This window comes from Colossoma macropomum, unplaced genomic scaffold, assembly GCF_904425465.1.
Source record: "Colossoma macropomum unplaced genomic scaffold, Colossoma_macropomum, whole genome shotgun sequence".
Taxonomy (NCBI): Eukaryota; Metazoa; Chordata; class Actinopteri; order Characiformes; family Serrasalmidae; genus Colossoma; species Colossoma macropomum.
In genome coordinates, this window is record NW_023494789.1 from 26,950,821 (window position 1) to 26,976,334 (window position 25,514).

The 25,514-nt window shown below is 38.7% G+C and overlaps 1 protein-coding gene across 1 annotated transcript in view; it reads right to left on the reverse strand.

Annotated features, from left to right (window-relative positions):
* Nucleotides 1–25,514, reverse strand: part of brinp3a.2 (bone morphogenetic protein/retinoic acid inducible neural-specific 3a, tandem duplicate 2) — a 51,735-nt gene that overhangs the window by 10,793 nt on the left and 15,428 nt on the right. Inside the window, exons 2-4 of the mRNA XM_036570687.1 lie at nucleotides 19,710–20,011; nucleotides 7,993–8,183; nucleotides 5,256–5,446 (exon numbers count right to left, since the gene is read on the reverse strand). Of these exons, the coding sequence (XP_036426580.1) occupies nucleotides 5,256–5,446; nucleotides 7,993–8,183; nucleotides 19,710–19,906 (579 nt within the window). The 5' untranslated portion in view covers nucleotides 19,907–20,011. The remainder of the gene's footprint in view (nucleotides 1–5,255; nucleotides 5,447–7,992; nucleotides 8,184–19,709; nucleotides 20,012–25,514) is intronic.

Sequence of the window (25,514 nt, forward strand, 5' to 3'; positions counted from 1 at the left end):
CTCACATTTTTCTTAGTTTATGTTTTCCTTGTATTCCACTTTATGTTATTTGTGTGGCTTCATGTGTCCAAAACAGTCATATTTCATTTTACATGACCATTATCCAAACCTCTGTTTATCTTTAGAATTAAACAGGCTGTGATTTTGAAGGTGATGTTCATAATTTTATTATTGGAGTCTACTAGAATAGATTTACATGCTTGAGTGTTCCAAAAACACATTTTTTTTTGTCATACTGTACATCTCTATCCACCTCTGTCTGAAACACTGTTAGAGCTCATGTGTCCTTAAACCCCTCCTCCTGATGAGCCCAATGTGCTCTGATTGGTCAGCATGCCCACTCTGTTCTGACTGGTCAACCACCAGAGTGGTTCTGGCCTGCTACATGTTCCCCCCCTTGTCTTGCAGTCTGCAGACTTTTGCTATTTTTCCGATAGCATCAGTTCAGCCATGTCAGTTTGAGCCAGAATACAATCCTGAAAGTCAGGTCAGCGTCTTCTCGACATGGTTACAAAACTGAACAAACTCTTCCTGGCCTCCAGTAGTTGCTGTGTGTTGTGTGAGGGCATGCAAAGGTTGCCAGCAGATGTGCAATAAGGTTTGTGTTACAAGATTGTGTCATCTTGTAAAAGAGGAAAAAAGCTGGAGGCGTTTCAGGCAGCTGAGAAAAGTGGTTTATGTGGGAGAGAGTTACTCCCCCTGGCGTGTACTTTGGGCTTTGTGAATTTGCAGACCATTTACATGCACAACAAGCTACATAATGCACTACAGGAAAGAGAAAAAAAAAACAGAAAAGCATAATAGGTCTTCTTTAAGATATGTGTACATGACTTCTGCTCTGACTGGCTGCCCTGTATTGTGCCTCATTCAAAAACAGTCTGAACTGAAACACCCCGTATAACTTCAGCATGAATGGATAGGCTATAGTGCTGTAGGCTGACGAGGTGATATACAGTTTCATGCCAAATCAGACCCTTTATTTATTTCATTTTTAGTCAAAACAGCCATTAAAGTTACTCATTTTGTAGAAGATATAGAAGTTCTGGGGAGATTAGTTGTAATATAGTCCACTTGCATAAGGAAGGAGTAAATCAAAAGAATATAAGTTGAAAAACAGGGGTTTCCAAAACTGAAGTCTCAAAAAAATGATTAAAAACAGAGAGAAAATTGGACTCCTAAAGGCCTGGTAGACCACCAAAACTGTCACCATCAGATCAACAGTGCTTAAAGCTTTCAATCCACAGGTGTTTCTGTCCATCCTTCCACTGTCAAGTAGCTGTCAAAAAGCCGTTACTAAGAAAAGGAAATGGAAAAGGTGCAAAGAAGAAAGTTTGCAAATCAAAGAAAAAAGCTGCTGGTGTTCTTAGAACATTTGACTGACCGTCATAGAGTCCAGACCTCAACATCATTAAATTATTTGTATTGTGAGGAGCAGAAAATGCAACCAACTTCTAAGACTGAACTTTTGTGATGTGGAAAAATATCCCTGCAGATTTCTTTGGAAAACTGCAGGTTTTTCTAATAGAATGGATGCCATAATAAAGGTAAAGGTAGATACTGAAATATATTACATAGTAATTAAGGCTTCTGTGTAATTTTTTGTTAAATAAATGTTTTCTGCTTTAATCCTGACGCTGAAAAATAAATATTATGTACTTAATGGCCATTTTGACAGTAAATTAAATAAAATGAATAGTGGTGTCTGACTTTTGCACAGCACTGTACAATATGTCACAAAAGCGTTGAGTTTAAAACAGACTTTGTTGTATTCTAGTTTCTATACATGGACTTCATGAACAGAGAGTGGATGGTACATTTTGTAATGTGATATTTTTTAAGCTCAATTTCCAGGAATATAAGCTTGTAAAAAAAGACAAGACGCCAAGGTTTGCGACAAACATAGCAAATAGAATCTGCTCAGATCAATATCTGTATGAGTCATTATTTGATGTGTCATATGATGCAGATTATGACAAAGAAAAGTTCACTGAGAAGCATGTTGAGTGTGATATTTTGCCATATTTGCTATGCACATAACAGCTGTTGTTCATACTTATACATATTGGCAAATTGCAAAATGGCTAATGGCAGATTACTGCCCACCTGGACCTGTATGGCAGTCTGCTGTTCCGCCTTAACATGTGGTATCAACAGCTCGTACGTGATTTTCCACACAGAGTGCAGCTGTCTTTGGATAAGATGAATTTCCAGATTTTGGCATTCAAATAATTAGATCTCTTGTGGTGGCTCTGCGTAACCAAACTGCTAAGTAGATCCAGATGTCAAACAGGTTGTCGTCAGGTTGCAAATCTGCCTGATAGAGCTGTTTTGTCTGGCCAGAATATGGTCTCATTATGCACTTTAAAAAATAAAGGTTCCAAGAAACAAGTAATGTCAAAGAACCACTTTGGCTTCCCTAAAGAACCTTTCAATGAGTGGTTATTTAAAGCACCCTTTTTTGTGTGAAGAACATGAATAGTTTCATTCCAAAATTCTGTATATCCATTTGTAACAGTTTTGGACATTACAAGCTTTTGGTCACATATAGGGGAAAACACATTTGCATCTCTCTAATAAAGGTGATATCAGTCATAATATAGCTCTGATATTTCTTGTATATGTAAAGCCCACTCCCAGCAATGTATATCCTAAAAAAATGAAGTTTTTTAAGTGGTCTATAATGCATTTTGGAACAAAACCCTTTATATTAACAGCTTAAAGTACTTCGTCTCTTTACCCCTTTAGGGTCTTTTTTTCCTACAGCAAGCAAAGAATAAGGAAGCCTCTTTAAGACTCTGCTCAGATCCTACATACTAAGATTGAGTAAAGCTAACAATGTATAACCCATTTTGCATTTTCATTTGTAAAGCCGACTATGATTTGAAAACCAATTTTCGGATTTACCGCCGACTGTTTTCTTTAAGAAAGTCTGCAAAAGCAATACTGAAGCCTAAACAAAGTAATGTTTTTTTTTTTTAAAGGCAAATCAACAAAGCAGTGGGATTGCACGCCTGCTGTTTAGAAGTTCTGCCACAGTTTGCATTCCAGTAGACACCGAGGTTACGCCTTCACTGGCAGATTTGCAGGGTAGCAGGGCTGTCTGAGCGCTGATTTCGATTTGGGAAATTGTCAAATCATGAACAAAACGATCCCTGCTACTCACAAAAACAGCTTGAGTCATTCTGCATTAAGCAAACACCCTGTGCAGAAGTACGTGGGTGGGATGCATCCTGACTTTTTGAAGGGTCTTGCTGTTTTTTTGTTTTTTTTCCGAGCCCCTGAGGCCCAGCGCACCAGCTCACTAACAGGCTTTTCCTCCAAAATGAGTTGCTAAATTTCTCCTCCACAGAGCCCAGCAGGGAATGCTGGGAGCCTCATCCTGCACTCTAGTTTCATTCAATTTGGAATTCATACAGCAGAACGTTCACTTCTGTCTGTCCCGTGAAACGCAGGCATGGGTCAACGCCCTGTGGAAATGATGCGTGCATCAGAGGCTCCTGCGATTCATTCTCCTCCACTGATGGAGCTGCACCGCCCTGCCTCACAGGCTGCTCCCGTCACTCAGCGAACACCCCGGCTTTCTCACACGAAAGCGCACCTCAGCGAGACGAGCAACCTTCAATGATCAACAGACAAACACTCGCCGACAGCCGAGATCTGCTCTCCCAACTATAATGAAAATGTCTAAGTTCCACAGCAGTGGTGTGCTGAGACAAGGCGCTCCTGTATGTAATGAAATCAAAGGGGATAATGAAGGTTTTGGCCTGGAACAAGAGCATCACTCTTAAAGCTGCTAGGATAGAGTAAATGCAGCTATATAGAATGCTTGGGCAATTTGCCTGGCTATAGTATTAGAGTAGGCTGCAGGGAGGTACTTAGAGAACACATCTAATAAACAGAATTCTATTTAAAAAAAGTGTATGAAAGTATATTAAATCCTGTCAGAATGAATGTGGACCTCTGACATATACAAAAACACAGTGCCCAAATCCTTAATTGGGGCATAACGTCATTTGTCTATTGAAATATGTTTGCATTGACTGGCCAGATTTAAAATGAGAAAATGTCAGAATACATAATATATGTGAGCGATGAATTGTGAGGCCACATATTTAAAAATAAGCCAATAAAAATGTAAAAAAGAAATTAGAATAAGGATATTACGAGGCATTCACATTTGATACAGTCCACTGGGAGATATATGTTGCAAATCTAATACCATTTTAGAATGCTTGTGACTAGAGATGCACTCTTCCTACCTATACCAATACCTGATGCCAACTCTGTCTAACCTAACTACTCAATAGGTACCTATATTCAAATATTTTATGTTGATAAAAGCAGTGTTCTGTGCCACAGACTGAATTAATGGCATTTAGGCTGGCTTTTTACAGTGAAACTTTTAATGCAACCTTAGTGGCTTGAAACCTGCATGAAAATGTATGTAAATATATGTAATGTAAAGCTTCCTGGAACTCATTTTAAACTCAGCCACAGCAGTTGCAAGTGTCTTAACTTAATGGAACAAGTTTAATGGAACAGCCAATCAAAACGGCAATAACATATCATGTGATCATGTCAAATGACATACTTTCAAACCACTAATTTCTCTGACAACAGACCCCCCGCCCAACTGACACAAGGTACTGAATGTGTTGCATGCAACTGTTTTTTTTTTATTGCTTCATGTAACTGTCAAGTTGCATGGAAATTATGTTGCAGGCAACTCACAACATGCAACTATTTAAATGAAGGTTTCACTGTGTAAAGCCAGCCTTACTGGTTGGATAGCTTCACATTTGGTTTCAGAACTACTGCCGTGCTCTTTGGTATGGTTTATCCTTAATCACTATATTGAATTTGAGGTATTGAGCCCCTCAAAACACTGGCATTATAGATTTTGCAATGAGCATTTTTACTGCTGCTTGTCTCAAGTGTGAAAAAATCTTAAACTACTTGCTTCAGAAATTGCTTCATGGCATGTATACATATGCTCCATTGCTGATATTGATACTATATTTAAGTGTCAGTATCAGGGCCGATACAGATATGGTATTGTTATGGGTGCAACACCACAAGTTAGTCAAATGCTGGTTGCCAAAACCTGCTTCATTAATCCAATACAAAATGGTAGAAGTTCTCGTTTTCCACTCATAAGATGCTGCATATAACATAGTAATATGTGTGCTGGTCTGACATAAGTGGTCCAGAGAAATATGATATCTCCTCACAGTGAGACATGACTAATGGCCCACCTTGATGGCAGTGGAGGCGATCTGGAGGTGGTGCAGCTTGCGCAGTGTGCTCTCTCGGTCTATGAAGTAGGAGGCAGCCAGCTGGTGAAGCGCCTCCAGAGTCACAGCCGTGCTGTTGCTGGTATAGTCGCTCACCTCTGCCTTCTTACTCAGCTTCCTCTTGTCCACAAATATGGTGAGAGCCTCCTCTCCTGAATAAGTGAAGAGGAAATGACTGAAATTACCCAAGCTGTTCTTACTGACTATTACAGCATTTACAAGGCAGATGAGCAGTGCTGGTTCATTTTCTTGTAAATGTGATTGGAGTAAAAGCGTACTTTATTTGTAAGAGCCCCAGACTCAAATTACTGATGGCAATATTGTGACTGAAGGAATTTGAGTTGCTTTTTTGTTTAAATTTGTCATATGAATTGGTGGTTGGCTGGTTTTACATTATAATAATTTTGATAGATATACTGATGCATATTGGCTAGTAAGACTACATGTTCACTTACCTACTAATACTTATAACCAATAATAAATATTGAGTGTTCAGTATTCAAGCACATTCGCACATTCCTGTATGTCTGTGTGCAATTCTTTATTATACATCATGGTAATTATGTTCGCTGTTCTCATACTGTACGCATTTAATTGTTGCATATAATCAGTTTTACACTTCCATTTAGAAGCTGCCATAAATGCAAATGGAAGTGTGCACAATAAATGTGCCCACAATGTGCATAACTTAACATTCGATGTACTAAGACTGCAGTGTTCATGCAAGCTGCACGTGGCCCCACCAACTAACTACGTGCTCATGAGGTGCAGGGTTTAAAAGGTGCAGTGAAACCTTCAACAAACTCAAGGCAAAAAAGTTGAGGGGACCGAAAGGATAGGGGTATTATTAAATAATGTGTTTTCCCATCAAAACATTCTCCAGAGGTATAAATCACCTTTGGCAAATAAAACAGAGTTTGTGAAAGATCACATGGACTGCGTGCGCATATTGTGGCCTCATTACAGCCCACGGCCCATAAACCGAGGATTTAGGCTGGTATGGCAGTTCTGTACATAACACGCCGGCAGAATGCCTCTGCAAAAAGGCTTAGTCCACTGGGTCCTGAATGTTCTCTTAAATAAAAATAACTTGTATTGTTGTGATGCTGCTGTCACTACAGTAATTCCTTTTTCATTAAACTCTTAACTGTAGTTGATAGTATTTCCATTCCCCACATCGATCACTGTTATATTATTTACCTCATGAAGGCCATAAGCTCCAATCTAGACTCAGGCATTCAATTTATATCTAAGAAATATCTCCGGCACGAGGCACGGACATGACTCTTCGCTTTCGCATTTCTTACAGTACAAAATATTGTTTGTTTACTGGAACAGTGGAGGTCACATCAGTTGCAAACCTCCATGAGTTTTGCATTACATGGAGCCACTTGTAAGTGCAGCCTTTGACAGGCAGAGAGCAGGGAGGAGTAATCGACAAGTATGGCTTTTGCAGAGGAAACCCATTTCAGACATCATCCTGGGCTTTTTTTTACAGAAATAATCATGTCACTGTTATTCTGAAGCTATCTAGCTGCACCTGCCTCCCACTTACCACTATACACTAGAGTAAATATAGGACCACGGGAATCAGTGCTTGTCACCAGTCATTTTCCCTGGTTTGACATACTACCAGCTGCAGTGGAAATATGCGTGAGCACTAGTGTTCTATATGGGAGTTAGACAGCTTTTGTTGTTTTGCAACAGAAAGTACACATATGGCAGACAGTACTCAAACTCGATTGGAACCGGCTGGAATGATACAACACATAAATATACAATATATATTTCTCTTCTATCTTCCTAAAAAAAGATATCTTGGCAAGTGAAAACATCTTAAATGTAGGCAAGATATCTATTATTTCTTTTTAGAATGTCATAAGATTATTCAACCTACTTTTTTGACACTTTCACTTATGTTAAGTCTTATCCTGTGAAGCTGTAACAGATTTTTGCTTTTTTTATGAACTAATGCTAGAAGAGAGCAAAATTGCCTCATCCATGCTCCGCCCACAAGTGTGTCTGTTGTGAAGTTGGACGAGCTTTACAGAATGCTGATAAAAATCCAATTCAAACTGACGAATCAAGGCTGGAGTTTAGATGCGCTCCATACTATTGAGCTCCCAGTTTAAAATGCTACGCTACTGAGCTGGACTGTGTTGTTGTAGCTATTTGAAACTATGCAGGTTGAAAATTTAACACTAAGCTAATATGAGCTCAATGGTACAAAACTACAGCCTATCCTAAAAGTGTGACCCTTCAAACTCATACAAAAAATAAATATAACTAGAAATGAAGGATTCACTCTAAATATCTGTATTTTTACAAAAAATGATGTACAATTTCTCATTACAACCAGCAAACCAACTGTGTAACAGTTGTTGAGGAAGAACACATTTGTGGGCATAGACTGGATTAGTCAGAGTGATTCATAACAAAACCTCAATGATAACTTAACAGGACAAGAATTGTTACTAAAAAGATTTCATTCTTAATATTTTCTATTGGTCAAGTGGTGCAAAAAAGGATAAGGATATGCAAGATTCCAGTGATAAAGTAAGTAAAAGTGTCTAGAATTGAGTGCTATAGTCTTCTGTGTTCTAACCTTTTATATTATTTTCACTTGCTAAGATATCTTTTTTTTTGCAGTGGACATTTCGTTTGGCAAGCACAGCAGTAGTCTGTAAGATACGGCTACCTCCTAGTGTAGCTGAGAGAAGAAAATGAGTCCCATATTTCTTGATCAGGTTGTCAGTAATTAGCTGGGCGGAGGGTCTTCGCCCCAGGAGTCGAATGTTCCGAATAAACTCAGGGGTGAGAGGTAAAGGGGAGTCCAGGAAATCCCTCCGCTCCACAGCCAGGTTATTCACTTTCCAGCGGCCAAACTCCCTGCAAGAGGATCACACATACAATAAACATGGCTGGCTCTAATGATCTGTTTTTATTACAACACCTCAGCTCCTGCAAGGGAGCAGGACCACATGAGTCCAACAGGGCAGACATAAATAGTGCAAAGACTGCATCATTAGTCTTAAATTCTAAGAGCAGGTAGGCATTTGGAAGACGAACACTACAGAGAGGAAATCGATTCTGGAGATGCTGCTGACAGGTGCAAGGCTTGATAAGCACATCATAGTGGAATCTGCACTGACAGGAAGACCCACAGAAGTCTGCTGAGTGGTGACATCTGCTGTGTTTTATATTGGTAAAAATAAAGAGGAAATATTGCTTAAATTTCCCAGAAAAGCCTTGCAGAAGAAAAAAGAGCCATGGCTCAATTTTCAGAAAAATGGTCATCATAGATTTTCCTCGACGGAAATATCCACCGCGAAACCAATTAGATATGTTTATTCTGAAATAGGTACACTACCTCTGACAGAAATGATTTAGCAACTTTTGAAGTCAGGGTCATAAATAAGTTTCTCAGCTTTTTTCTTATTACGGGCCGCATCAAATTGTCTGCATGAAGACACAATTTGCATACAGTTTGAGGCAATTAAATAAGCAGGCCTTTCTGTCACCACCTTCCTCAGCGCTTTCCTACTTATTACTCTCTCTCACCTCTCTCCGTCATGTGCCTTTGAAAGCAGTAATCCACAAATCAAAGGAGATACTACCATCCACAGAGGGCTTCGCTGATAATACCTCCCCGCTGTGAAACTCGCACATCCTCGGAAACACTCGCCAATGATAGCATGCTCCCTCTTGCCTTTAGTCATCTGAGAAATGGTGGGCAACCTCATAGTCGGTTGATGGATGGAGTTGGTGTGGCCTTATGAAAGGGGATCTATCACATTAAATCAGAAGTAATGACAGGGGCCTCGCGACCAGATGTTTGATTGATTCATTCCAGAAAATACTTTTAATTCCATCTGCTGTTTGGCAATTCATAAGGGGTAAAAAAGAATTATGGGGAAATTAGGTTAAGAATAAAGTGCGTACTATGGCCTACAGTGTGGCCCAAGCTGTTTTTGTTGGACATAAGTCAGGCATAATTTCCAGTAATTTCATAAGCTGTAAATTTAACCGCTGTGAAACAGTCAATGTACCTGGCACGAGCCATTACATCAGTCAAGACTGGGTGAACTGCTGGCTTTGTGAAATTTGATGATTTATCTCAATTTCACGTAGATAAGCCACACCCTCAGCAGGCCTTGGCAGATGTGTGGGAGCCGTTAGCGAGCAAGCCCTCAGCAGTTCAAAGGTTTGCTGGAACAGAGAGGTAGAGGGAGAAAATCCTCCCTGTCATTCTGTTCCTCAGTTACCGCTGAGCATGATAAGCTCGCCTTGTCTTATCTTAAACCCTCACGAGGCCTTGTGGCACTGACCCCAGCAGGGAAAGAGAGCAGTTTATTGGCTACACTGTGAGGCTCTTCCTGGAGCTTTAGATGAGCTACATGAGATGGTTCCTATCATAAATATCATCAGTCTCAACTTCTGGGCAAAACAAAGACCCGCTGACTCCTCTACACTTGTAGACAGAAAGGTTCTTGCCTTTACATTGTGCAAAAAGCTTCTTCACACTCACACAATACAACCTTCTTTACGTGAACTTAACTGAATTATCGACAGTTTGTCGAACCTGATTTACTGGTGTTTGAATTTATGTTGGTCCAACTTATTAGAGTTGTTTTAAAAGTGGTCACTGTAATGTCCAGTCAGTTTAGAACCAAACTAGAAAAAAAGAATATGGTAACACAATAACAAGGCTAAGCAATTAATGGAAATATAGAATGTAAGAATGTCCCCTAGGGAAGTTAGACAAGGAGTAAAGACAATTCAGAGAAGAAAGACACGCCCGATATGCAAATAGACGGAGCCCAGAGCCAAAAAAATTTTGTCTCCTATGCCAATCTCTCCAGTTGCTAATGGCAACAGACTAGACTAAATTTCACTACGCTGAATCAAATCAAAGATCCTACTTGAACACATACAAGCATCAAAAAAGTTCCCCTAACTTATAATAAGTGGTAATCTGGCATAAAATCTATTTTAAGTATAACAAATTTTTTTTAAGTGTGTGTCTTGTGATAGCAAGTGGCAATCCCATGAGACTTGGAAAAACTCAATTCATTCTGTTTTATTTGACTTGGGCTGGTTTAACGCTTGGGACAGTTACAAAAGCCAATTCAATGTTTTTTGAGCTACGAAAAGAAACATTTTTACAGCCACAGAGAGGCTACTTGCTTTGTTTTCTGCTGGTCTCTCACCAAAGCCTGCTCTTGCTGAAGATCAAAAAGGCATCAAAGAGCTTAGAGTTCAGCTTTTGTCCGTTCTTTGAGAGGAGAAAGATTAAAAAGATTAAGAAACTCTTGTAAGCGCAAGTGTCATAAAAAAAGAGGTAGCATTTTACGACGTGACCTTTTAAAAGCAATTTGGAACGAAATTCCCCACTTATGTTATCCAGAGAACTGCAGATATTTTATCTCCTTGTGCATCTGTGTCTATGGCAACAGTCCTTTGGCAGTGGGTCAATTAAGCAGGTGGCGCACCGAAACCTCATCTTTGTCTGGTATGGACGTTGCATCTTTTCTCCAGCAAACACTCTTCATGGTGAATCCCCTCAAATGAGAAGAGCCATTTCTGAGAAAGAGCTCATTAAAATTCTTTCAAATTCAATCAGGAGGAAAGGTGGAAAATTGAAGGAGGGATGAGATGGTGCACTTCCATTACGCGGACATTGCTATTACACACCACTGTAACTACTTCTGGTAATTCATCTTCTCTGTGTCATTGAAGATTATTAAAATTTGGCAGAACAACAACGCCACGCTTGGAGGAAAATACCGGCATCGAAAATAATATTGTCACTTTTAATCTTTTCAGGTCTGTGGTGGGCTGAAATTGTTTGTTATAGGCAAGTGAACGGAGCGGGTAAGAGTGAGGTGGTTTGAGTTAGAACAGTGTGTGCTCCGAGAATGTGCCATAGAAGCAGAGAAGAATCCACAGTGGCGTTGAGAGATCACGTCTTAGCGTTTCATAAGCACAACATGACACTTCTCATACAGAGACACTAAGCTGTAATACCATTATCATGTATCCCTTTCTGCTTCATCTGGCCACACTTTGCGCACACACTGAAATGGGCTGACACACAGAGAGATCAAGCAAATAATTTGGGATTTGACTGTCTTTGATAGCCTGTCTCAACGCCAGCAGGCGAAGGCCCAGTCACGCGATGCTCTCCTTGGGACTTTAATGGTGAACAGAACACAAATATGAGTGCCAGCCCTTATATTTTGAAGTGCAAAGAGAGTTCAGCTCGTAACGGCACTCGCTTACTCTATGGATTATCTGTACCTTATGTCCCTTTAGTGTCGTGTAATAGATAAAAATCTGACCAATCAGAGTGGATATTGAGCATGACTAATGTGAGTTTGACTTTTGGAGGGATAAAACACAGCTGGTGCTCATGCGAGTCCTGCATGCTGATATAATATCACTATTCAATCAAGGAATGATTGTAATCTTCCCTGTCTGTACCACGCCTTGCTACCAACAGTAGCCTCTCAAGGGAATCGTGATAATGCCGAGTAATAAGTATTAAGAACCTACTAATCACTCGGTCATATGATAAGGCTATTAATCTTGCAAAGTACGCAATGAAAATCTGATGTACAGTAGTTGCCAGCTAACAAAAGAAAATCAAAATGTTTTAATGGTGAGCCAATCGCAGGCGCCGTAAAGTAGCTCCCACAAATCCATAGCTGTCAACTGAAGCTGCTGTGACCGGAGGAATATTCAATATCCGTCCCTGCAACGCAGGATGTGATTTATGATGCGCTGCCACTAATTTAAGTGCCAAAGTGTACGTTCGTGTTCTAACAAATCATCCATTTCGCCATGCGCAAGTCAACACATTTTTATCTGTTCACAAAATAGAATATTCATGTTGCTGCAAGGCTCAGATATGAATGATGCATAAATGTGGGAGACATGCTGAAAAATGGTAAATCGTTAACAATGCGAAAACAGTAAAAGTGACTACAGGGGGAGATCAATTCCCCTTACATTATTAGATAGGACGAGAAATATGTTTGGCATATACTTAGTTAGAGCAATATCCTTTTAAATGGTAAGGACTTCAAATCTGATATGCGCTATTATAAGCCACTTAAGTGTGTATGAGTGATGAGCGTGCTCTTGTGTGCACTTGTGTCTGTGATGTTCTTTAATGTTGATCAGTGAGTCTGATTAGGGGTTATGTGTGATTTTGACTGAACTCAGCTTGAGTGCATGTTTATATGTTATCAGATCATAACAGAATTCATGATGCATTCTAATAAGGCAATCAGGCATGATGTCATGCATTACTGTGATTTTATTTTAAGAGGTTTTCTTAGGCACAAAGCAAAGTGGAGTAACTGCCTTATCTCTCGTATAGAAAAATATATGCATATTTTTGCTCAGTTTAAAAATATATGTAGCAAATATATTTAACTGTGAATATTTAAATGCCAATGTATGCACATATATTTCAATGTGTTCATATACATATATATATACATACACATATATAAATGTCAAACATATATGGAACTATATTTTATAGTTCCATTAACTAATACCAACCACAACAGAATTATCCCACTGAGAAATGTATTTTTTTACAGTGTCATCACTGCAGGAACAAAATCTCAACAAGTCATTTTGGACTATTTCTATTGAACCATTTGTCAGGAAGTTTAGATAAACTATAAACAGCAACATATGCTGTTGTTCCCAAACACCTATGGACTGCTGAAAGAGGACAGAAACTGCCTGTCGTTCATCATTGTACAACACCAATAACAGAAACCTTCATCTTGTCTTTTTGCTTCAAAAAATTACTACTGCACCAAAAAGGCTAATTTCTGCTAGCACCTCAATACAATTTCCTGTGTTGTGTTAGCATTAAGCTAACAGTGTCACACATTTGCTTTCACACAATGAGTTTAATACTACTTAAGACAGACTTAAACACATACACATTTGAAGGATGTATGACAGTTGAGTAAGATATCATTGCTGTCCAAAAAAATCCATGCATCTCCAGTTTTGTGTTTTTCTTCTACATCATATATATATATATATATATATATATATATATATATATATATATATATATATATTGTATTTTACAGTGAATTATTCAGTAAAAACTTAAATTTAAAGCCCCACACTGTATACTCATGGAGGAACAGTTTAGCTGCTTAGCTTGCTGTTCTTTAGCCTAGTAAAGAAAATAAGTTGTGAGCCCCTCAGTTTTAGCACAATCAGGTTCTTACATCATCTATCAATACACTTGGTGGTTTAAGGTGACTTTCATATAGAGGCGGACATAGATGTGCATGTAAAGAGTATTTCATAACGACTTCAAACACGCCTCAGCAGTTAGATTTTAGTATCTCAACTATCTGTTTTTATAATCATTACATTAAATATAAAGAATAATTCACTGTATTACATTACACATATAATACACATATGTGATAAGGCTTACTTTTGTGCAAGTCAGAGGGCTACAGAGCTTTTACATTCAGTTTAAATGGAAATATCATGTGATGGTTTGTGCTGCTGGTAATGTGGTGAAAGTAGGCTAAAAGCGGCCACTTGGGCACTCAGATCATCCAAATATGTATTATTTTTGCTGAATTATCAGAGGCAAAGACTTTTAAAACATTCCAAAAATGACCCTGGCCATGAATAAAATGTCACACTCCCTAGTGGTAACTCATTATGTGTACTGAATCAAGGTATTGCAATGAAGAGTCATATGAAGCATCGCTATGGCTACAATGTTCTACAGCATCAAATAATTAATTTACTTTATGAAAGGAAAGCCTCATAATGGTAAATTGTGAAAATAAGTAGAGCATACAAAGCATTTAAGTGTACTTATTTGTCCACATTGCCACATTTTTAACTAAGTATGCTGTTGCAGTGTTACGAGACAATCACCCGCAGCCCTTTACAGCATTAAATAGCTTTCCGAAAAAAATAAGCGTTTAATAATTGAGTGACTACTTGATTTCTGCATTCATCCTTAAGGGAAAACGTTGATTAGTCACCGCATTTAAACAAACCATTAGTTCACAAATTAGTTCACAAATAATATATTGACAGAAGAAGAACACAATGGAATAAATAAAAAGGAAGTGGAAAAAATGCTTAATTCTACGTTTGGCCTATGGCAATGCGCATGCAAGAAGCCTATGAAGGAAATAAAAATTAGATTTTGCTAGTCCATGAGGTAGAGCTCTTAAAAAAGGTTCTGAAACCATACCTGGCATTCCACATTATCCTTTCATTACAACTCAGGACTGGTTCTGTGCACAAGGGCACCTGAGCAGACTGCGATGGAAAGCGAGGGATATTAGATCCTGCAGTTCTTTGTAGTACTTAATTGAACTTTAATGAACTATACTGGATTTGACCCTGGGTTGTTAAAGTGAGGTTAGCGATGTGGTGCCATTGCTGGTTTATACAGTGCATGCAAGATCGCGAAGTTTCTTTTTTTTTGAAAGTTTAATAATTTCTGCTACATATCATGTCCAGAGTGCAGTATATTGAAATGTCTCATGGTAAGATTAACTTTGATATGTTTTTGTCACAACTCCCCCAGCCCCCACTTCCCCTTCCCCAACTTGGTTCTAGCCTATTTCTAGTGTGCAAGAAATAAAAAAAAAATAAAAAAACACCGAATCTCAAAGGTTCTATTGATTTATCAAGACATATACTATAAAGACCTGCTAAAATATTTGTGAAAGTCCATTTTTATCATTAGACACTGAGATAAACACTTCAGTTAGCTACTGAAAAATGTCTAAAAACCCACTTAAGAAACTTTTTATTCAGTGCGAGGAATCACAAATTTTTCAGTCGGCTGATGCACATTGCGAGGTCATTTCCTGGAACCAGCCATAGCTGTTGGAACTTTGTTTGAATGTCTTTCGAAATGTTCTACACCAGAGGGACATCATCTTATGAACCGAGCAAAGTATTTCAGAGGACCAAACTGAGCACTGAAAAAGAAATCTGTGACAAAGCCTATTAACATGTGTAAAAAAAAAAAAAGTCACATTTCAGAGACATAAATGAACGTGAACATTAAGCAGCAGGGCTTTTGTAGCAGTCCTGTGCTGCAGTTTATCCATTCACATCCATTTACATAAACGGCTCATCAAGACAGAGACTGGCAACAGAGCTAGATATCAGGTCAAAAGGCAGATCATTTACATATTTGCAGATTTTTAATTTTAATTTCTGGCTTGAGTAGTGAAGCGACAACATAATTATTTAAAAACGGAAAGTCATTGACGAAAACAGTGTTCAAAATAAATGTGTTTTTTCAAGCTCAAAACGGATGTCTCATCTGTTTAGAGTCTGTGACGGTGGTCAAAAGTGGAAATGTTTAAGACCACTGCGAAACAAATCACTGCAAAGTAACCTACCCACAAAATTTATTTCTGAAGACAAATAAAAAAACCCAAAACTCAACATGATCATAAACATGTTCTTAAACAGCACCTTTATTTTAGGAATTTTTCTTCAGTGGACAAATATTTTTTAAAGTTTTAAGATTTGTTATTTTAAAAATATTTTTGGTCAAACAATTGTACTATTAAAATGATCATTAGATTTTAAAAATATGATCATGTATCAAAATACACTGATCAAGCAATTTATTAGGAACACTATACTAATACACTGCAGGGCCTCCCTTTGCTCTCAAAACAGACTCAATTCTTCATGCCACGGATTTTACAAGATTTTGGAAACATTCCTTTGAGATTCGGGTCCATGTTGACATGATTGCATCATGTGATTACTGCAGATTTTTCAGGAGCTGCGAATCTCTCGTTCTACCACATCCCAAAGATGTATTAGTGGATTCAGATCCGGGGGCTGCGAAGGCCATCGATGAACACTGAACTCAATCTCATGTTCATGAAACCAGTTCAAGGCTACTTTGGCTTTGTGACATGGTGCACTATCATGCTGGAAGTAGACATTAGAAGATGGTCAATTGTAGCCATGAAGGGACACACATGGTCAGCAACAATACTCAAATAGGCTGATTGATTGGTATTAATGGGCCCAAATTGTGCCAAGAAAAGTCCTTACCATTACACCACCTCCACCAGCCTGGCCTGCTGACTCAAGGCAGGTTGGGTCTATAGATTCATGCTGTTGGCACTAAATTCTGACCCTACCAGAACAGGCTATGTTTGTCCAGTCTTCAACTACCAGTTTTGATGAGCCTATGCCCGCTGCAGTCTCAGGTTCCTGTTCTTGGTTGACAGAAGTGGAATCTGACATGGTCATCTTTTGTTGTAGCCCATCTGCCTCGAAGTTGGACGTGTTGTGCATTCTGAGATGTTTTTCTCTTCACCACAATTGTACAGAGTGGTTATCTGAATTACTGTAACCTTTCTGTTAGCCTTAACCACTCTGGTCATTCTCTGTAGACCTCTCTTATCAACAAGGCGTTTTCATCTGCAGAACTGCTGCTTACTGGATGTTTTTCTTTATTGCACCGTTCTGAGTGAGCTCTAGAGACTGCTGTGTGTGAAAATCCCAGGAGATCAGCAGTTATAGAATTACTCAAACCAGCCCATAATAAAGTGCTCGGTAAGTGTATATTTGATGTCTTACTATATTTTATTAGTTGCTTGGACTAATCATTAACGCTTAAGCATTTAAAGGCAGTTATTGTCACCATTCACCTATATTAGACCATTCATCTAGAACTTTGTAAGCAAAAAAAATGATGCGACTGGGCCTGATCTAGACTGACGACTGACATATGGGGATAAATGCACTCTTAAAACTAAAGGTTCCTAAATGGCATTTGGCTTTGACATACGGTTCTTGGAAAGAAAAGTCCTTGACTGATGTAGAACCTTCAAATTACATGGCAGTTCTAAACTTAAAATAGGTTCTTCACCCCCACATATCTCGTTTGCAAAGAGAACTATCCATTGAAAGGTTCTCTTAGTTAAACTAATATAGTTCTTCTATGGCATCACTCCAAAGAACCCTTTTTGGCACTGCTGTTGTTAAGAGTGTAGGTGAAAGTTAAAGCAATACTTGTCCTGGAGTAGCCCTGCTCTGCACATTGTAGCGTCTTCTCTACTCCCAACACACCTGCCTGAACTCATCAGCTAATTAACAAGCCCTTTATGAGGTTAAATGGGTGTGGGGAGCAGGGAAAACGCAAAAAAATGTGCAGCGCAGGAGAACTCCAGGAGCAAGACTGGAAAAGCACTGTTCTAGTGGATCATGCCTTGATCACATCTGACTGCCATAAACAACGCTTCTCAGGGGTCTGGGTGATTATCTGCCAACACAACTGTCAAACATGCTGCTTCTGCTGAACAAATAACTTCGGGGAAACATTAAACTACCCATATAATAATTAACTAGACTGTGCTGTGGGAGATGATTGTGTCTCAGTAGGAAATGTAATGTTTGAATCCAAATGAAGCCAAAAATTTAGCATACACTGAAAAAAGTGATGCAATTAATAGTAACACATATACACACATATACACACAGTATATACTACAACAGCACACTTGTCTCTTTCAGACAGTAATTTTGTTGATGTAGGAAACTATTTTCATGTGGAATTTATGGATACATTTAAATCTAAATCAAATCAAACGGTCAACTGATTTATCCTCAACATATACCCATAAGCCATGACATTAAAACCATATCCATAGTTTTACAATTACAGACTGTAGATCATCTGCTTCAATACTTGCATACTTAGCTCCCTTTTGCCCTGTTCTTCAATAATCTTGACCCCCGCAAGACCACCACAGAGCAGGTATTATTTGGGTGGTGGATCATTCTCAGTACTGCAGTGACACTGACATGGTGGTTGTGTGTTAGTGTGCGTTGCGCTGGTACAAGTGGATCAGACACAGCAGTGCTGCTGGTGTTTTTAAACACCTCACAGCTTAGTGTCACTGCCGGACTGAGAATGGTCCACCAATCAAGAATATCCAGCCAACATCCTGTGGGCAGCATCCTGTGACCACTGATGAAAGACTAGAGTAAGACTAACACAAATTGTGCAGCAGCAGATGAGCTATCGTCTCTGACTTTACATCTACAAGGTGGACCAACAAGGTAGGCGTGTCTAATACAGTGGACTGTGAGTGGACATGGCATTTAAAAATCCACCCAGTGCAACACACACTAACAAACCACCACCACGTCAGTGCTCCGAATAATCCACCACCCAAATAATTCCTGCTCTGTGGTGGTCCCATGGGTGTTCTGCCACAGAAGAACAGGGTGAAAGGGGGCTAACAAAGTATGCAGAGAAACAGATGGACTACAGTCTGTAATTGTAGAACTACAAAGTGCACCTACATAGTAAGTGGAGCTGATAAAATGGACAATGAGCATAGAATCAAGGAGGTGGTCATAATGTTATGCCTGATATGTCAGTACTTTAAAGAGCAAAAAAAACACCAGTTGACTAAAAATGCCATAACGGGTTCACACGCATGACAGTGTTTCTACTTATATTAGGCACTTTTTAATTTTTAGCTTTAAATGTTTAATATATATGTACATACTTGTGTACAACAATGCATCCAAAATTTCCCTGATTTCCACTCATACACAGGCACAGCTCAAGAGAGGACAATGAATTAGGCCAAATAATAAATGTAATAAAAACATTTTTACATTGCCTTACATTAAAAGTGAAGAAGGTGTTTTCCTTCCTGCTGAAAGGTAACTTTTTTTGAGATACAAAGGTTTATTTCAATAGCGATGATTTACATTTCTTTGTGGAAAAGTTGCTTGTACATTATTGAAATGTTGTACATTTTCTTATACTTTATGTTGTTGCTGTTTTATAAAAGCAATCCACTTGAGGTCATGAATAGTGTTTTACCAAGAGGTTACCACCCCCTTTATGTTGTGCCTAAGAACAGCCCTTACCCATGAAAAAATCACAATAATGGCACTATTAGGCATTATTCTCAGGATACCACAAGTTATGTAAACACTTCAGCCCTGTTGTCAAACTGTTCCTGCATATTGCCAGTTCTGAAGTATGCAAGACTTTGATTATGCTGTTTGCATAACTGTCTTGACTTTTACTGAATGCACAAAATCATAGTTAACCTGATGTGAAAAATAAGCTATGAGAGGCAATAGGAACACCAGTCATTACTCCTGTTTTCCGCTCCAGCTTCACCTGAAGCTGGCCCACAGCATCTGCCACCAACTGACAAAGCTCATATGTCGTATACGAATACAAAAAAGAGCCTGAAACATTCCTGCAAATATTCAAAAACTATGAAAATCATGTTCAACAAAGCTACTGGTGCTGGCCAGGAAAGACAATGAAAACCAGCAGCATTAGATGACCACTACAGACATGCATAAAATACATCAATGTCTCACCTGTATATCTTGTATCGGGTGGAAAAGCCTTGGCGGTTCCTCTCCACAAAGTCGGTGTACTCCTGGGAGTGGTGGAAGGGGCCCTTGTCTGAAAGGAGCCAGTCCAGGGGCCCAGCGGGACCATCCTCAGCCAGACTGGCAGACGCAGCCAGCCAGCAGTGGAGGCCCAGAGACAGCAGCAGCTCCCATAGAGCCATGAGGAGGCCAAGCACCGCAGGCTTCAGCAGCACAGGCACTGAGGCAACAGCACGCTCCCCCACTCAGCACTGCAGATCAGCATGGCCTCCTGTCCCCACAAACATCTGGAGAAAGGACAGATTGTACATCTGCACATAGGCACACACACAGTTTTGGTATTTACATATTATGTAGACGTGGTGTCATATATACAGCACTTGCCAAAATAATGTTTTTTGTTATTTTCTACACAATAATAACTTATATAAGGGTGTAACAGTTCACAAAATTCATTATTTGACTCAAAGCTATATAGCAGTGTCTCGAGTTCATACTTTTTCAAAACTGCATTTTGAAATAAGAAATAAAAGAGTACTCAAAATGTGCCTTACATTACTATGTTAATGTTTTATTAGAGCATGCAACATTATAAAAGTGCAATATTTTAGACAAAAGCTGCGTTTCTAGTGTCCCAATCTAATGCTTTAGCCTCAAGCTAATATGTTAGCCATGAGCTAACACACTAGCCTCAGGCTTACATACCAGTCATGATACAACAACACAACATAATATGCTGCAAAAAAATCTGAAACAATTATATGTTGTATTGTTACATCCCCAAACTTATACACAGTAGATTAAAGATGTGTACATGCCTTATTCAACATTTCAAGAATTTAGGAACAACAGGATGATAAATAATATACTGTAAATAACTATTATGATACATAAGTATTATGATCCATTCTGAATGTAATTCTGAGGTATTCTGAGTGGTATTATGTTGCATTGTGAATAGTATTCAAAATGTTATTATGATACATTCTGAATGTCGTTCTGTGTATTATTCTAAGGCATTCTGAATGCTATTCTGAGATATTCTGAATGTTATTATGATGCATTCTGAATGTTATTATGATGCATTCTGAATGTTATTTAATCAATAGAACACTCGAGGTTGTGTGTTATCGTGAAATAACATCACGGCTGTGATTTACCGTAGCACGCGACCTTGAGTGCTCTATTGCTTTTATACAACAGTTAAATAAATAAGCAAGAAATTAATAAATTGGGCCGTGAACGCGGCATTTAATATGTTTTAATGTTCGCAATTCCTTCCGCCAAATTATAGTTCCTTAACAAGCAGCTTGTTGCTACGTCAGAGTAATGACCTCCGCTCACTCTCTGCACAGCCAGCAGTTCTCCAGCTCCTTACACTAAATTCTGAAACTGTCATTACCACTGAGCAAGCTTTTCAGTCGGCAGCAGTGACAGAAGAACACCTAAATAACCTGGAATTAGCCAGAAATGAATCTACTACTATTCGCCAAATGTGTAGTCTCATCTTCAGAGTCATAAAACTGCCGCAATTTTAAGTGTAGCTCAGTTTTGTCAATTTTTGCTAGATCAATATTAATGTTGTTTTGTTTCACCCAGTCTGTAAAGCATCTTACAGCCCATTTTGTTTGGCGAATGGTTTTTGGTTCATTTCTGGCTAATTCCAGGTTGTTTAGGTGTTCTTCTGTCTCAGCTGCTGACTGAAAAGCTTGCTCAGTGGTGATGACAGTTTGGGAATTTAGTGTAGTCTCATCTTCAGAGTCTGACCAAATCGGCTGTCGGTCAAATGTGATCTTAAAAGTATCCATTTTCTGTTTGTGCGCAAAGTAAGAAGTAAAAACGTTCAAATGGCTTGAACGTCTCCTACAGCTGTCAAAGTCGTTGCTTAGCAACGGTGTCTCAGTGGAGTAACACAGTGTTTGTGAAAAAAAAAAACGTGCTGTTGTTTCGCCATAGAATGCTTCTCAACCAATCAACTTGTATGGCCGGAACTAACTGTTGCATAATCTGAGGTATTCTGAATGTTATTATGACGCACTCTGAATGCCATGCTGAGAAATTCTGAATGTTGTTATGATGCATGAATGGTCTTCAAAATGTTATTATAATGCATTGTGAATGTTGTCTTTTGTGTTCTGATGCATTCTGAACATTATCCACCTTATTTCTACACCTCATGATGCTTGAAGTGACTTCCAGAAAACTTCCAGCGAAGCGTAAACTGACAATATGCTTGTAACATCCGAACATAACAGAAATGTGGGAACAAATAAAAATTTCAATAATCGTTATTTTTGGGATGCCTGAATACTTGTGTGCTAATGTTTGTACCTTAATCAACCTGCCAAAAGAGACCTGAACCTGGAGGAGAGAAACACTTCAGTCAGAGGATCCTATTTATAGCCTACACCAGTTATTCATGCTAATAAAGTCATTTAATTTAAACATTTTAAATGTGTTTACACTGAGAGTCACATACAGGCAGAGAACCACAAAGCAGTGCCATTACATAGCTACAGGATTCCTTATATCTTCACAATGGTAGCTAGCTATGTTAGTGTTAAGCTAGTGGGGTTAGCTCGGCGCTATGGGATTTTTATGTCAAGTCTAGTTTAAATATGAATATGTATGTCAGCTCTAGCTTAAACATGGATCTTTTTAGCTCATGACAGTATGTCTCAGTTTTTAAGTAATGCTTTATTTAAAAGCTTGAACTTAAAGTCTGTCTTTTATTATTGCTGCCTGGTCAGCCTACTAGTGAAGCCAAAATATGGCCACTTAAGAGAATATAACCTGTAAACCTGTTAAAGCAAGCCTGTTAGGAGCAAACAGTGATGTTCAACCGGCAGTTCATCAGATTGCATTTTATGTGCCAGATTTCAACTCTAACAACTGGACTTTTTTTAAGCAGTGATTATGAAGCCACATTCACATGTCTGCTGAAGCTCTGTGCTATTTATGCTTGTAACATTGCTGTCCTTGCCGTAATTTCATCTTCACTTGGCTGTACTGACAGCCGCACACTGCATGATGTCTCAGAATGACTCAGAAATAATCTGAAACACAGTGGTCACGTGAAAAATAAGGTGAATAATGATGCATTCCGAATGTTATTATTAGATATTCTGAATGTCATGAGACACTGAACATTATGAGACATTCTGAATATTCAGATGAGACATTCTGTATTAATTATGATGCAGTCTGAATGTTATTTTCAATGTTATTATGAGGCATTCTGAATGTCATGAGGCATTGAATGTTATTATTAGACATTCTGAATGTTCATGTTATGTTTATAGTCTCCTAGCTTCCTGCTTATTATATGAAACATGTAAATTTGCACAAGACTGGCATATTAGAAATATTTTATACATTTGTAAAATATATTTTATACACTCAAATTGGTTTATTACTATGGAAAACACTGATTACAAACTTTTATATGATGATTCCAAGCTCTTGAACAGGAATGGAGTGTATGTGCGAAACCCTAAAAATGAAAGTTGGAGCTTTTATAAAAATAGAACTTTACAAAGTCAGGAGCATTTTGTTGATGGCCCTGTTTTCCTCTGGCTTTTATATAAACTCAGGACACACACACACACACACACCAAGCAATTAGCCAAAAACTCTCCTGACTCCTTAAGGCCATGAAAACTTCATCAGGGCCACTGAGAGATCTCATGAAGACTGAGTGGAGAGCGCAGGAAAATTATCCATTATGGGAATAGCCTACTAATTGTCTGAAAGTGAGAAGAATAAGTATTCACTTAAAATTTTAATGAGCTTTCTTTTTTTTCTTCCAGAGAACAAATTGAAACCAGGTTAACAATGAAAACAAGTAAAAGGAAACTTTTTAGTGGTTGAAAAGGTATACGCCTCGTGCCAGCTTCCATGGTAGGATTATGTTGTTACATCATATCCACTGAAATGACACCACTTACATTAGATTACTAAAAATGAGCCCATCTGCCACAAAGTTATACACACAGTTCACTGTAGACTGCAATACATGGCTTCGAATATCAATGCTACGATTCGCCACAATGCCAAACAAATAATTGCTAGTTTTCCACTTCCTCTGTCTGTAATCTGTCTTCGTTCTCTCTCGCTGTTCCAGCTCTTGTTCTGGTCCTGCTATTATTTCCATATTTTTTTTTCTACCAAGTGCTGTCAATCATTTCCTGCAGCCGTGACTGAAGCAGATGTTGGAAAAGCGTCTCATTACTGTAGTATGATGACAATCTGCCAACTGATGTCTGCCATGTGACCAGATGTGTGGGCGTCTCTCAAAAAACCTTCTCTCTAGTGTGGTGTAGCATGTATGAGGATGCATACAGAGTTTATTAGAAGCGTTAAAGCTACAAACAGCGTCTTTTGGGTTAATGTTTTCCCACTTTCACACTGCTGTAGGCATGACCGTTTTCATGTGTCTGAAACTGGACTGAATAAATTAGCAGCAGATTCTGGCATTTTAGCATGCCCGTTATTCATTCTGGGGTTTAGTATTTTGTGGGCTTATTTAATTGATGTTGACGAGAGTGGCATTCATTTACATGTAATTTAGCGCTGAAAGCTTTCTGATTATAGGGCTTTTAACTATAGCTAAGCAATAAGTGACTCTAGCCACAGAATATATCACAAATGGACCAAATAGGATAGTGTACATCAATGCTTGGTGTTTCAGCATTAAGACTATAATTAACAGTGTAACTCATGAGAGTAATTGTATGACCATAATTAAATCCACTGAAAAAGAACACATGGTAATAGCACTGTCTTGTGCAAAACGTCCTTATTTGATAACAAATGTTCTAACTCAAATTTAAATTGCGTCAGAAAGATGTGGAAGTTATTAATGGTCAGCTGCTGTCCTTTATTGGAGCCTTTTTTGCATGCCTCCAAGTTCTCATCTCCAAAAGGACCCTACAATGTAATGGACTGATAAGCAGATCCATAACAGGCTGAACACAGTTCCAATCTGGGCTACAATGCTTCCGCTGTGATTACAGCAGATTTAAAAGCAGGCCTTTTTTTGCTGCATGACATCTAATTCTTCAACGTAGACGTCCGTTCTCTTCCATGAATAACGATGAGCAGGCTCCAGTGGAACACAACAGCCTCTCAGTGGGGATCCCACAACGCAGCACACTTCAATGCTACGGTGAGCCACAGAACGAGGGGCCTTTCAAATGCCAGCTACCTCTGCATTTCAACAACCACTTGTTCTGGCTTACTGCTCCTCTGTCTTATGTAGCAATCCAGTGCCCCTCTGCTCTAGTGCCAAATCACTGTTTACATGTTGCTCCCAAGAGTGCAGCATTGTTATTCAATTTGAGCTTCTACTTGCGTTTTTAATGGTTTCTAAATGTTAGTTCTATTGAGGATTTAGTAAACGTCTCTGGAGAAAATTTGCTATATGTCAGATTTTAAACAGGCAAAAATAGAAGAATTAGGCCTGACTAGAAATGGCATAATAGGTGCATGCCAGGTTCTCCATATAACCTGTACTAGGCACTATTATGTGACAAGTTACAGTATTAAAAGGTATAGGAAAATGGGAGTCTGACGACCATGCAAGACCTGGTAGCCCACAAATACGGTCACCATCAGATAAATAGTGCTTAAGCTTTCATCTCTGAAAGATAAAAATCAAGCTTCATTTTTGCTTCAGATCTAAAAAAAATAATTCAAAAAATGTTTAAAAGGATCTGAAAGGATGTGTAGCTGTCAAGAAGCCATTACTGAGAAAAGGAAACTAAGAACAAGAAAAATCAAACAAATAAG